We start from the raw sequence: 14,100 nt of genomic DNA on the forward strand, positions 1-14,100 counted from the left end.
TGCCTCAGCGCCTCGCTGGCAGGTAGCACTGGCCGAGAGGAAGGAGAGACAGGGCCCTGCCACTGACTCTCTGGGTGTCCTTGGGCCAGTCACTCGGCCTCCATCCGTCTGTGGCGGATGGAGGCCGAGGGGGCTGGTGCTGGGAAGAGGTTCGGGGCTAGTAGGACTGGTGTGACGCTGACCCCGATCGGGCCGGGCCAGGGCAGCGTCTGCTGGGCCAGCATGGCCGCAGCCACAGTGGTCATTGCAAGCAGCTGTGGCGTCTCTCTGCCCTTCGAGCAGCATTATCCCCACTTTGCAGGGGGGAGAAACTGAGGCACGGAGCAGGGAAGTGACGTGCTCAAGGTCAGCCTGCAGGCCAGTGTCAGAGCTGGGAATAGAACCCAAGAGTCCTGCGTGACCGTCCTACTGCCTTCCCTGCTTGTGCTGGCTGCCGCGTCTCCATGTGCCATGGAAGCGTAGCTGTTGCGGGGAAGAGCGCCTGCAGAGACCCCTCCCTAGGGCTGGGGAGGGCAGCTGGGGCAGGGGACTGGGGAATGCTTCATCTCTTGGGGCCCAGAAAGTGCTTTTGTTTTGCTGTGGGGAGCCAGGCAGGGCGGGGGGGGGGGGAGGGGAATCCCAGAGCAGGAGGGGGGCAGGGACAGGTGTTCCCAGGAGGCCAGGGCAGGAGGGGTGTAGGGGGAGGGTTCCTGAGGGCTGGGAGGGGAGGGGGGGTAAGGGAGAGGGTTTCTGGGGCAGGCCCCGCTCCTCCGCAGGGTCCGAGATGTTCTGTGCCCTCTCACTGGCCAGGGAGCTGGTCTCCCAGCCCCGGGTGACTCAGCCAAGGGTTTCTTGAGGCTGGCGTGCTGTGCCGGGGGCCTCACTCGCGGTCTCCCCTCCCCCAGGACGGTGGTGATGCCGATAGCCAATGAGTTCTCCCCGGATGTGGTCCTGGTCTCTGCCGGCTTCGATGCAGTCGAGGGACACCTGTCTCCCTTGGGCGGCTACTCCGTCACGGCGAAATGTGAGAGCGGGGCCGGCGTGCGGGGGCCAGTGGGGCTGCCTTGTGGGGGTCGAGGGCCTGTGTTTGGGGGCCAGTGCGGCTGCCCCATGGGGACTGGGGCAAGGGCCTGCATCTGGAGGCAGGCAGCGCTGCCCCACGGGGGCTGAGGGCTTGCTTTCGGGAGCCGGCTGGGTTGCCCCATGGGGATCGGGGCAAGGGCCTGCGTTTGGGGTCATGGCTTGGAGCAGAAAAGTGAGAACCATGAAAATTGCAGCCTGCTCCCTGGGCCGGGGCTGGGTCCCCATAACACCGCTCGCCAGCTCATTTGTCCATGATCCAAGGGCTGGTTCCCCGGGCGGGAAAGCCCCTGGAGGGTCAAATGCCCCCAGGCAGAGGGTTGGCACAGGGTCTGGGCGCCACTCGCTCCCACTTCATTTTCCAGGTTCGGTGGCTTGGGGGACCCTGAGCGCTGAAGGGGGAGCTCTGATTCCCAGGCCTGGCCTGGGGATGGATGTCGGAGCCAGGAGGGACCCAGGCCAGGCTCTTTCCCTGCCGGGTTAGCCCTGGGCACCTCTACTCATTAGGACCCAGCAGCTCCAGGGTCTCCAAGCTGGGCTGCACTTGGTTCTCCTGAGCTCCCAGCAGGCCCCCGTAGCAGTGGGGCTGATACAGAGATAAGTGCTCTCGGTACCCCCACCTGGCTTTCCTGGGTGACAGGGGGAGAGTCACTGCCCTGCTCTGTGCCTCAGTTTCCCCATCCGTGAAATGGGGGCTTAATCCACTGACAAAGCAGTTTGCAATCCCCAGGTTGTGGGCAATGGTTAGTCTGTCTGTCTATCTCCATGCATGCAGGCATACCTGTCTGTCCATCTGTCTGTCTCTTTATCCCCATGCCTACGCCTCTATCTCACTGGCCCCTGTTATCCCAGTGCCCCCGGGTGCTGCAGGACCCTGCTAGGGGAGGGTCTTGTCCCACACTGACCAGGGCAGTTTCTCCCCCTCCCTGTAGGTTTCGGACACCTGACCAAGCAGCTGATGAAGCTGGCTGGCGGGCGCGTGGTGCTGGCTTTGGAGGGAGGACACGACCTGACAGCCATCTGCGACGCCTCAGAAGCCTGTGTCTCCGCCCTGCTTGGCGTGGAGGTCAGTGGAGTTCCTGCCCGGTGCAGCCCACACGGGCTCATCTCTGGGCCTCAGTTTCCCCTCCCTGTTTAGCCTGCAAGCTCTTCTGGGCTGGGACTGTGTCTTACTTTATCTGTGCAGCACCTGGTCTCAGCTGGGCCGCGAGGTGCTCATGTGATACAGACAATAAATATTATTATGAGTTGATATCATTTAGTATCTGCATTACAGCAACGTCTAGGAGCCCCAGGGACGGGGCCTCCATTGTGCAAACACAAAACAAAGAGATGGTCTCTGCCCCAAAGAGCTAACTAAGAGGTGACTGCAATACAGGGGAAAGCGGGCCCCAGACTGGGCCCAAAAGCCCCAGTTAAGGACAGCATCTCTCTTCAGGACGGCCCTTTGGCATGTGGTTAACTTTAAACAGGTGCTTCGATCCCCTGGACCGTCCCTGGGTGAAATCCTGGCTTTACTGGAGTGAGATTTCACCCAATGCACTCAGCAGGACTTCAGCACGTGCTCCGAATAGTTTATTGTTGTTATTGCAGGGGCTCCTCTGAGCCCCCAGCGGGCCGGGTCCCTGGTTGTGCTAGGCGCTGCGCAGACAAGATGGTCGCACGTGCTTAAGTGCTCTCCTGACCGGAGATGGATTTAATCGCGTGCTGAAGTGCATTGAACGGGAGCCCGCAGGCTGCCAGATGCGCAGGGAACAAACTGAAACACAGGGATAGATACTGGTTCCCTCTATTTGCTCTCTTGTGTCTCTCTGTCTGGTGCCCCCCTGGCCAGCTTGGCAGAATTTGGTTTGGGGTGGTTGTTTTTTTAATTTTGATGGATAAAATCAAATTTTCTTTTTAACCTTTGTTTCTATTTTTGTCGATTTTTTTTTTTTGGTTCAATTTAAGTTTCTGTGGGGTGACAGACCCTCATTGTGGGGAAGCCCCCCCTACCCCCCACTGCTGAATGGCTCCTCCTGGGGGCTCGTATTCCTCCTCCACCTTGCAGTCCTGGTCGGGGGGGGTGTCTCTGCTCTGCCCTGCCAGGACCGTAGCCTTGTCCTTGTGCCTGCAGGGACCGTATGTCAGTAGCTCTGCGGCTGGGCAGAGACCCCAGCGGGTGAGCGAGAAGTGGGGCTGCAGAGGGCTCCCTGCCTGGCTGTGGGGCCGGTGACACCCAATCCCTGCAGGCGAAAGGCATGGGAAGGGGGAGACTGCACTCGCTCCAACTGTTATCCATTGATATGTTTTGTCAGTTTCAGTGTGTCAGCTGAAATCAGCACTGATCGACCCTTATCAATTAAAATCGAATCCTGCCCTGTCTAACAATCGGCTAGATGTACCCTGGGTGGTTTGGGATTTTTTTCTGCCTTTCTCTGAAGCATCGGAGACAGGACACCGAACCCAGCGGGGGTGGGGGGCAGAGAATCCTCTTGTAGATGCCTGTCTCTGGGGTGTTTTGCGCACATGCTCAGGGTCACCCTGAGCCCCAGATTTGGAGCCGGGAAGGATTTTTCCCCTGGTCAGATTGGCAGGGACCACCTGGGGTGGTTTCACCTCTCTCTGCAGCGCGGGGTGTGGATTACGGGCTGGGATCCTCTGGGCATCTCTCACCTGGTCAGTTCCCCGCCATTGCAGGAAACTCCGGCTTCGGCAGCCCCTCAGTCTCTCCCGTTCCCTGCCTGCTGGTGGCAGGTAACAGTTTAGCCTCTCGAGGGCAGGTTTGATCTAACGAAAGTCTTAATACAGGGGAGTTAACGGCCTGTGCTGTGCCACAGGTCTGGCTGGTTCCAGTCGGGCCCTAAACTCTAACCTCTGTGAAAGTTCTAGTGATCCCAGCTGAGCCAGGTACCCGACCAGGAACCGTGAAACTGACTAGAAACAAGCGTGAAACTGACTATCACCATGGGTAGGGAGGGAAGTAGGAAAAAGAGAACAGACCTCAGAGCAAGGGATGAGTCTGGCGCTATAAAGCCTCCCAGTGTGTTACCAAGGGAAGGGGGCATTTGGGAAGGGCATTTTCTTTTAAAAGATACATTAATTATGGTCCTGATCCTGCAGTTGAAGCGCACAGGCAGGTCCCGTCTGCCTCTAAGGAGCTCCCCCGATCAAGGGTTGAGGTTTTCAGAAGTGCTCAGGATGGGCCTCACTCCGCTCCCAGCAAAGTCGCTGGTAAAACCCCCATTGATTTCAACAGGAGCAAACTGAGGTTAATTGGAAAAGCCCTCCCCAGGGGATTCAACTGTGGAGCCAGGGCCCCTCCCAGCCCCAGGGGTGGGGCCCATCTTATTACTGTTGTAACTTTTATATGATGATGTCACTGTATAATAATAATAATGTGGGAAGCGGGGACCCCCCTCGGGGAAAGTAGAATTGAATGAAGCGAGGGTGGGGAGGGTACAGAACATGCCCCCAACTCTTTCTGAGACTCTCTTCTCTCCCCGTCCCCCCTCTCTCCCAGCTGGACCCCCTGGATCAAGCTCTCCTGCAGCAAAAGCCAAATGTAAATGCCGTGGCCACGCTGGAGAAGGTTATTGAAATCCAGAGTAAGTGGAGGGGGAGGGGCAGCCCAGGGCGCTGGGTCTGGGGAGGGGTTGGGGAATCCCTTCAGTTGATGGCCTTTAGTTTCACCCCCGGGCAGAACTTCGGAGGGGGATAGGAAAAGCGAGTCCCAGATGTGCTGGGGGTGGGTCATAGGATGAGGAGGCTTTAGCTGTTCTCCCAGCAGGAGGCGCTGTGGGGGATGGGGCAGGAGCGCTGGCTGTGGGGGGAGCTCCCAGCTGTGCCTGTCCCAGCCACCCCCAGCAGGGGGCGCTGTAGGGGGGTGGGGCAGGAGCGCTGAAGCGGGTCGTCGGAGTGGGGTTGTCAGGCGCCCCCAATAACTCACTCCCGGTGCCTGCAGGCAAACACTGGAGCGCTGTGAACCGCTGTGCCTCAGTGGTCAGTTGCTCCTTGCTGGAGGCGCAGAAGGGAGAAGCCGAGGAGGCAGAGACAGTAAGTGCCATGGCATTGCTCTCGGTTGATGCCGAACAAGGAAGCACAGACTGCAGCCCCAGGTACGGCCACCCCCCCCCCGCGGCACCCTCTGCCTTTGTGCGTCCTCGGCATCCTGGATGTATTGTACCTTGTTGCTTACAACTGGGATTAGCCTCCTTGCTTGTATCCCCACAATACGGGCCCGAGCGCGGTCCTCGGCTGGCTCATTGAGCCATTTTTGTTGGAGGTGTACTTGAGTCTGGGTCTAGATCTGGCTCTAAACTTCCCAGTGGCAGAGCTCCAAGCCTCCTGCATCCAAACAACAGGCCCTTGAGCTAAAGGACAATCTCCATTAGCTCATATCTGTACAGGGCCTATGACACAGAATTGATCAGTTCTGCACCCATCCAGTAGGGGGCAGTGGTGCAGAACTGATCAATCCGGCCAACTCACTGCAGTGTGAACCTGCTGATGCGTCTTCATTGCCCAGCTCAGTGCATGCCAAGGGATTTGCGTTTGCAGGTGAAATTCACCCTGGGCAGCGTGTCACTGGGACAATGCCTCACGCTGGTGCTTCCACACGGGGGGGCATTTCTCCTTTCTCCTTTGCACGCCCTGGCTTGTGAGACAGCTCGTCCTCCCCTCCCCCTTTTTGCTCGCCTACTTACAGCACCTGGCCAAGCTCCCACAGGGGAGCCGTGGCTGAGTTGAGGCCCCTTGGAAAAGTGAATCCGTGGAGTCCATTTTCCTCCTGCCCACTCGCATTGCTAGTGACCAGTAACATGCCGCAAAGACCCCGGTGCCCCGAAACCACAAGCAAAACTCCTCCAGTCTTTGGCGGAGCCAAGACGGTGGGAAACATGTCCCGGCAGCCAAACCCCACGGGGTCTGATCTGCTTCGGTGGGGTCTGTGGCGTGTCTGCGCCCCAGGCCCCAAGGGCTGGGGGAGACGGGGAGGACAGCGGATCATGGGCCACGTTCTCCTGCCCGCTCGCAGGAAGGAGGGCAGCAGGAAGCGATTGGATAGCATGGCGAGGATCATGTTCCAACACACCCATCCTCTGCCCCTTGTCTCCCCCCACCCGCCTTGCGTGTAAGGGAGCGAGCAGGGAGGGGGCTGGTCCAGACTCTGGCCTGGTCTAGAGGGAGAATCGGCCCCAGTTTCAGTCACAGGGCAGACCCCCCAGGCACAGAGGCAGGGCTGGGCTTGATGCTGGTGGATCTTTGTCCTGGGGTCAGCGCGAGGGCTGCAAAGCTCAGCTTTCCTTGGCTGCATTTGGGAGCAGCTGGCCAGCCTCTGGTGAAATCAGGAGCTAATCCCCAGTGTGTGCAGTCTCCCTGCGCCTGGCACGTCTCCTTATTTGTGTTCCTGTACCACCTACGAACCCTGTGGCGCTAGGTGCTGTACACAGACTGTCCCTGTCCTCAAAGAGCATACAATCGCTAAGGCCCGACAGACATGGACAATCAGCAAATACAGATACTTATCCCCATGCGTAGCCCCGACCCTCACTCCTTTGCTAGAGGGACACGTTTTCTAGCATGTTGGGGGGCTGAGCTATTTGGAAAGCCCAGTTATCTCTGTCACCCCTGGAGTTACGGGGTGATGAGGCCTTTTGAGAACCCTTTATTTAGGTACCTAAATGGGAGCTGGGTTCTTCGGACGGTCCGGGCTCCAAGTGCCTGCGCTGAATGCCGGGGACCATCCGTCCCTGGAACACAACCTGAGATCGGGCCTTCCGCCTGAGAGCAAGCGCCCGCCCCATAGTAACAGCTGGTGTCTCTCTCTTTGCCCCTAGACAAGTGGAGGAGCCGATGGAGGCGGAGCCTGTTTTGTGAAGTGCCAAGCCGTCGTGGAGCTGTCACTTTTTTGTGGGTTTTTTGGTCATTTGTGATTTCGTTCCCCCTCCCCCCCCAAAAAAGGAATTTTTTTCTATTAAAAAGAGGAGAAAAAAAAAAAAGGCATACTCGACTCCACAACAAAGCCGTGTGTGTGATTGTGTCCGTCTCCAAGCAGCTGAGCCCACCAGCCTCTGTCTTGTCCCCGCACCTTTGGGAGTCAGGGGTTTGGCTGGTTTCGGTTTCCTTCTCTCCTGTCTTACTTCATCCTTCTTCCCTTTGGTGGCACACGGTAGCAGCGAAACAAGAAACTGTTTCACTTTGGGGGTCCTTCATGCTCTGTGCTCAGGAGAGAGGAGACGACCCGGCTGATTTCAAATCCAAACGGCAACACTGTCCTGTTTTCTCTCCCTCTCTCTCCTTTTCTCGTTCCCCTTGTTCGCTCACACCGCAGTCCGAGCTCGGTGACTTGCTTTCTTTTTTCTTTTTAAGCCTTCACACCTGAATTCATCTTTCTGTCAATTGTGTGGAAGTGTTTCTGAGACATAAGTGACTCTGAATGCTAACTGAGGACGGTCTCTGGGGGAGGAGAAAGGAAATATTCGTGCCTTTAATTAAGTCATTTTTTTTAATGCCTTAATTTCTCTGTGATTTTCATTTTGCTCTTTTGAGTTACCGTTTCTGAGGGAGCTATACATATATAAATACGGGGCAGGGGAAGAGAGTCACACTTTTAGTTTGATTCTCAATCACCCCCCACCCCCAACCCTCCCTTCTCCTACCACACACACTGTGTAATTAATCCCATTGTAATTAAGAGAGCCATTGTGCATCCGTGTTCACGACCAATGCTTTCTGGAAGTTCTCTTTGTTCTGTTCTCACAAAGCCTCGTCTCGCTGTAAATAATTTGATTTCTTGTCTTGTGTGCACAAAAACCGTTGTCCATTCGTAAAAAAACAAAAACAAAAAACAGAAAAAAAAAGGAAAAAAAATATTTTTCTTTTCCTGTTACTTCACCAGCCTAAGAGAACTTAGAAGGATTTTAGCTTTAAAAGAGGAAAAAAACAAAGGTATATAATTTTATTACAGATGTATTATTTAATAGTATTTTTTTAAATGCACTGCACATGCTTTTCCTTTGGAAAGTCGGGTGGTGGGGGGCCAGAGATTTGCACCAAGGACAGAGCTGGGTGGTTTTGTTTTAAACGATTTCTAAGTTTCGGGTGACGTCAGCCTGCGTGTCGTGTGGTTTTTCTCTTTGGTTGAAACCTCTGATGAGGTCTGTCGGGTTCACCGTTCCCTTTGGGTTTAATGCTCCCAGGGACTCCTGGTGGAATGGCCTCTTGGATCATCTCCGCATTCGGATTCACCTTTCTGTTCTGCCCTTTTCGTAGGCACCCACGGGTCCTGGCTGTGGTTGTGTAGTGAGGAGATACAAGTCACTGGGGGGGATTAGGTTTGTCCTGGTGTGGAGGGATAGGACGATGCCTTTTAAAGCTGTGGGCTGACAGGAGACTGAGGTGGTGCTTAGGTCTGGGGCTGGCCCCGGCAAGGGGCTGATGTGTTGCATTGGCAGGGGGGTGAATTTCACCCCGGCCCACAGGAAGTGATGCAGGAGGATTCCCTGCCGCCCGCCACTGTGCCAGGCATTCTGGGAAGTGGCGGGGTGGATCTAGAGCCCTTGGCTGCGGGGGGTGCTGCAGTTTGCCCCTCCCGCAGGAGTCTCAGTACTAGACCCAGATCCAAACAGCCCCAGAGATAATCGCTGGCCCCTCTGATGAGGCAAACCTGAACCGTGGATCCAGCCCCCTCTAAGCTTTGGGGACTGTCCCGCTGCCAGAGGATGCTTCTTTGTCGTCAGTTGTCTTCCTCTCCCCGGCTCAGATCCCTTCTCTCTGACACCGCAGTGGGAGTAGCTGTGCTGAACTCGCCCCATGAAGGCCCTGTCTATGCTGGGGTTCAAGCCCTGACTGCAGACAGGGCTAATGGCCCCTCCCAGAGATACCCCTGGGATCTTCACCCTCCTTTGCAGGGTGAGGTGCTTTGGGCAGGCTAGAATCCCCCTACAATGCTCCCCAGGTTGCTCCCCCAGCCCAGGGCAAACCCCTTCCAGCCTGAGCCTGGGGATCAGACTTTGCCCCCGCGTTCCCGAGTTGCTGGCTGAGCACTGGGCCCCTTTCACAGACTTACTTGTCTCCCTCCCCCATACGGTTTCTTAGCCGCAGGGCCCAACGGCACGAGCCCAGGCAAGTGCAACGGGTGTGCGGACGAGAGGGAGCGTCAAAGCGCTCTCGGCACGAGGCTCCCCGCCTGCCGCCCCGCTGCAGCACCCTGCCCCTGAAACAGAGAGGCAAGCGGCCACTTGTCTCTTGTGCCCAGCGCTAACTGAGCGGAGCTGGGGGGAGTTAGTGCAATATGTACTTGTGAACACTAGCTGGTGCCGTTTGGCAAGGCAGCTCTGCTCCCTAGAGCTCTGCGCTTATCACTACAGCCCCTCAGTGCCGCCAGGTGATAAACGGGGTCTTTCCCTGTAGAGCAACTAGCTAACCCTTGGAGGGGAAAAGGATCTATGCAGCTTGGCCTCCTCCTGGCTGGCTCTGAAGGGGGTTCCCCTGGGATTGGCGCGATCGCAACAGCTCCTTAGCCGGGGTCATTTGGCGCGTGGCTAAACCTGTCAGGGGTAGCACCAGGCCAGCTCACCTCACCTGTAGGCTGGACTCCTGACCCACCCAGGAGGCCTGGCAACGTGTCGGTAAGAAACCCAGCTCTCTTGTTCCGAAAACCAGTGCCCTAGAAAGAGCAGCTGGATTGACAAACTTAACTCAGGTGAAACTAAGAGAGATGGATTATTGATCCTCCCTAGGACAGGACGGTGGCAGGAGGGAGGGGGGGAACTTATGCGGGTTGTTCTTCCGTCTCTGCTTATACGGCTCCCCGTCCCATCCCTTCTCTCCAGCATGGTGCTGGCCATTAGCTTTGACTGCAGTGTGGCGAAGGTCAGATGGTCTGTTCAGAGCCTCTTGAGTCTGGGCTCTTGCCGAGCTGTTAAAGGCAGAATGAGCAGGGGTAGAAACAAGAGGGGCTGGTTTATTGGCAGCTGGGCAGCTTCATCCTGGCGGCTTCTTTAGGAAACCTGCAGTGGTGGCAGGGTCCGTGGAGCAGTGACTCTAGGGTACGCCGTGTTTCCCTTTGGTTGTCGGTTCAAATGCAGCTCAGGTTAGCAGTGACTATGGGTCTGTCTACACTGCACGGTAAACCCAGGCTCAGACTCACATTTGGGCCCAACCCCCCTGCCATCCACACACAAATCAGTCAGGACCTACCTGGGGCGGTTGGGGGGCGGGGCGGGTGTAAGCCTGAGCTCCACTGTGATTCGGGTCCAAGCCCTGTCATTTTGCCGTGTGGATGCAGTTCAAGCTGCAGACCCGAGTCAGAAGGTCTGCCCAGTGCAGTATGGGCCTGTTAGCATGGCTGTGAGCCCTGGGTCCAGCACTTGTAAACCCAGGTTTACCACGCAGTGTGGACGCACAAGCGTGGGCTTGAGTCCATAAGCCTGGGTCCCACAGACTCGCGTTTGCAATGCAGTGTAGACATACTCAGTCGGGTCCCAGTGATGCGCTGCAAGGCAGACATACTCAGTCGGGTCCCAGTGATGCGCTGCAAGGCAGACATACTTGGTAGGGTCCCAGTGATATGCTGCAGGATAGCCAGACTCGGTAGGGTCCCAGTGATGCACTGCAGGGCAGACATGCTCGGTAGGGTCCCAGTGATGTGCTGCAGGATAGCCAGACTCGGTAAGGTCCCAGTGATGCACTGCAGGGCAGACATACTCAGTAGGGTCCCAGTGATGTGCTGCAGGATAGCCAGACTCGGTAGGGTCCCAGTGATGCACTGCAGGGCAGACATACTCGGTTGGGTCCCACTGACGGAGGTTCAGCTGCGCAGCCTGGATGTCAGATTTGTCTCTATAAATACCTTTTGAGCAGGTCACCCTGGGCCCTGGCTTGGATCTTCACCTCTGCCTTTTGCCAGCAGTGCCGAAGCGTGACATACAAAGCGAGTCGGCGCTGAACGTTGGAAGGCTCCGTTCAGTTCTGAGCCGCCCACCCCTAGCGGGGACGTCGCCCAGTCAGGCAGCCGTGCAGTGAGGTGGGGTCTCCGAGCACGGCCCTGGGGGGCCAATACGGAGGGTGGATTTTGCCCAGGTGACAAAACCCACCTTCCCACCTGGCGCCACTATTCTGTCTTGGCAGAGATATCCAGGACTGAATTTCTCTTTGCCCTGCCAGGGTTGCCCCCTTTAGGGCAGAGCTGGCCCGGGGGAAGCTTGCCCATGCTCAGCGGCTCCATTCTTCTTGGCAAGGCAGGAGATGTGAAAACCCCGGCACGGCTTCCCAGACTAGGGGCTCGCTGATCTCAGCTGGGCTCTAGCCCAGAGGCCAGGAAAAGTTAGGCACAGAAGGGTCTATTATAGCTTGCCTGAGCACTCAGGGAGTTGGAACAGGGATCTCAGCCCTCTGCTCGCCCCAGCCACCACTCGCTGGGCAAACCCACTGGAGGAAGGGCCCCGATGGATCATTCGAAGCCATGGGTGGTCCCTTCGAGGCCCTGTCTCCACTGAGCTTCCAGATCCTCTTCTCCCCTTCCCAGAGCAGCGCGGAGGTTGTTGCCAGGTTTCCAAGGGGCATATCCGCAGGCAGGGTGGTTTACAAGGTTTCGCTCACCTGATTAAAGGCCTGTCTAGAAGCCACGCTAGGTCCGTTCTGCCAAGAACCCCTGCCCAAATGTGAGTCCCGCTTCCCTGGGAAGGCTTGGCCGTGGCTTGCCCGCTGGGCAGGCAGAGCCTGAGTTCCCTGCTCGAATCCCAACTGCTTGCAATACCAAGCAAGGCACCCTCAGCTCTGTCAGCACAGCTGGCTCCCAAGTGGCAAGCCCTGAACGTGGCACTAGCACTGCTGGGGCTTTGCCTGGAAAGCTGGAGCTGAGCCCCTTGAAAGGCTCAAGCTTGTTCTTAATTACCCCTCCCTAAACCATACTGCCCCCTGGAGCCATCCACTAGCTCCTAGGTCCTTAAAGCCACCCCCGCTCAGTGGAAACCCCACGGGCCAACAGCAGCAATTGCACCTGCCTCTTCTTTGGGTGGGGAACCTCCCCTCTGACCCACCTTGGCTAAATGATGCCCTGATCTTGCCACGATGTAGCACAGTGCCCTTCATCTGCCCTGTCTGCTCTAGAGATGCAACTGCCCTCTCTCCCCCGGTTACAACCCTGTTTCGTTTTGGAGTGTAGATGGGACCTCAGGCTCATTTTGTAGCCACGCTACAGCACCGCTCTAACCCAGTTCCAAAACGCTGGCAGCAACCCGTCTCCGCTCCGCAACGCAGCCCTGGTGCAGCCAGCCCGGAGACCCGCCGGTCTGGAACTGTCACCGGGACACGGCTGTGTCGGTAGAACCCTTTGACTGTCTGATGTACCAGTAACCAGAGGGTCCTGTTTGCCCTCACCCTGCACCTCGCACAGTCATTTGGGTGTAAAACGCTACCAGATCAGACCAGGCGTGTTTCACACCCTCAGTGCACTCGTGCAAACGACTGGCACAGGGGTGACAGGCCCATCTGATCTCGGCTCCTGAATACAGTTGAGCCCCCTCTGCCCAAGTAAAGCCAAACTGTGTTCGAATCAAACACTGATCCTAGAGTTCGGGGAGGTGGCGGGAACGTATCACCTTTCTGCTCATAAAGCCCTCCAGTCTTAAAGCAACCGAGAGAAGAAAAGCATTTTCCCCTTGGTCGCATTGTTCCTCATTATGGTAATGTTTCTTTTGGGACGGGGGAGGGCAGTGAGCCGCCCTCCCCCCTTTTGCAGTCTGTCTCGGTTGCAGTATGGGGGTGTCAGTTTCTGCCTGGGCTCTATTCTTCATTCATTTGCAAAAAAAAAAAAAACCCCAAACCAAGCCATGGCTCCATTGGACACCTGTAAGTGTTTGTCCACGGGTGGATTGTGTCCCATGGTCTCGTTTCTGAGTTTCACACCGTCTCTGCAGTATTACGTTGTTGGGGGTGGTCTGTGCCGTTTTTGTTGTTCCTGTCCCCTGGATGCTGCAAGATGCCACCCCCTCCCCGGGGTGGGAACTGTTTCTGTCTGAGGGTTTGGTTTTGGTTTTCTGGTTTTTTGCCCTGCTCTCTGTCTCGCTCTCGCTATGGTTTTCAGTTGAGTATTTTGTAATCTGTTACAATGTTTGTCCTTGTGTAAATAAAACTGTTTCTGGCAATACCCGCTGGTGGCGCTGGCGTGCGTGGGTTTGTTTGGGGTTGTACCTTTCCGCCAAGCCTGCCAGGGCCCGAACAGGGCCGCACCAGCCCTGAGTTTCACCTCCATTAAGGCTCCCGCAGCGGAGTTGGGGGTTGCCATTGGATTTTGATTACTGGCCTGATTTTCAGAGGTTTCCCGCAGCATCAAGGGGATTTGATGGCCCTTTCCGCTGTCAGAAAGGGGCTGTGCGGCAACTCACCGGGTTGGAAGGCTGGTCTAGTCGGTAGGACACTGGAAGGCACTCTAGCCACCTGGGTGCTCATCCCAGCTCTGCTGTGTGGACTGGGGCACGTTGCTTCAACTCGCTGGGCCTCAGTTTCCCACCTGATACTGCCCTAGCTCCCACAGGGGTTGGTGCTTGTGTTAATGAGTAGAGGCACTACAGGGATGGAAGCCTTCGAAGTACACCCACAAATGACTCACCCTGGAAAGGTTTTAAGGGCGGCCGGACTCTCCCTCTGAAAGCTGGTGTAAATGACTCTCTAAGTTCCGTGAACTGCGTGATGGTCCGGGTGGGGAGGGGGTCGATGGACCAGTTCAGCGCTGAGTTAAACCCCGTGGCTGGTTCTTTAGAAGGGTTTTGTGGAGAACGACACAGGGCAGGCAAACCCAGACCTGTCCCTCTCACAAAATGGGCTGTGTTGCTAGCAGAAAACCAGCCCCTTTTGCACTGGTTGGGGAATTCCACACGCACCGTCTGTGCTGGTGGGGTGGTGGGGAGCCTTTGCTCTGCATCATGGCCAGTTCCTCCAGACGGGGGGGACGGACACATCACACCCCTTCAAATCCCCATCCCCGCCCAGTGGTGGGGTGGATGAAGAGCAGCTCACTTTGAATAAGGTGCCAGGGGTCACACAGGCAGTTCCAGGGTC

At 56.8% G+C, this 14,100-nt stretch overlaps 1 protein-coding gene across 5 annotated transcripts in view; it reads left to right on the forward strand.

The window, feature by feature from the left end:
* HDAC5 (histone deacetylase 5) overlaps positions 1 to 7,656 on the forward strand; it is a 70,036-nt gene extending 62,380 nt beyond the window's left edge. For all 5 annotated transcript variants that reach the window (XM_074940528.1, XM_074940527.1, XM_074940524.1 and 2 more), the window contains 5 exons: positions 885 to 1,003; positions 1,992 to 2,125; positions 4,562 to 4,646; positions 5,003 to 5,156; positions 6,876 to 7,656. In XM_074940528.1, coding sequence (XP_074796629.1) covers positions 885 to 1,003; positions 1,992 to 2,125; positions 4,562 to 4,646; positions 5,003 to 5,156; positions 6,876 to 6,915 — 532 coding nt within the window. In that variant the 3' untranslated portion in view covers positions 6,916 to 7,656. The remainder of the gene's footprint in view (positions 1 to 884; positions 1,004 to 1,991; positions 2,126 to 4,561; positions 4,647 to 5,002; positions 5,157 to 6,875) is intronic.
* The last annotated feature ends 6,444 nt before the right edge of the window (positions 7,657 to 14,100 follow it).

The sequence above is a fragment of the Natator depressus genome, chromosome 27, assembly GCF_965152275.1.
Source record: "Natator depressus isolate rNatDep1 chromosome 27, rNatDep2.hap1, whole genome shotgun sequence".
NCBI classification, from domain to species: Eukaryota; Metazoa; Chordata; order Testudines; family Cheloniidae; genus Natator; species Natator depressus.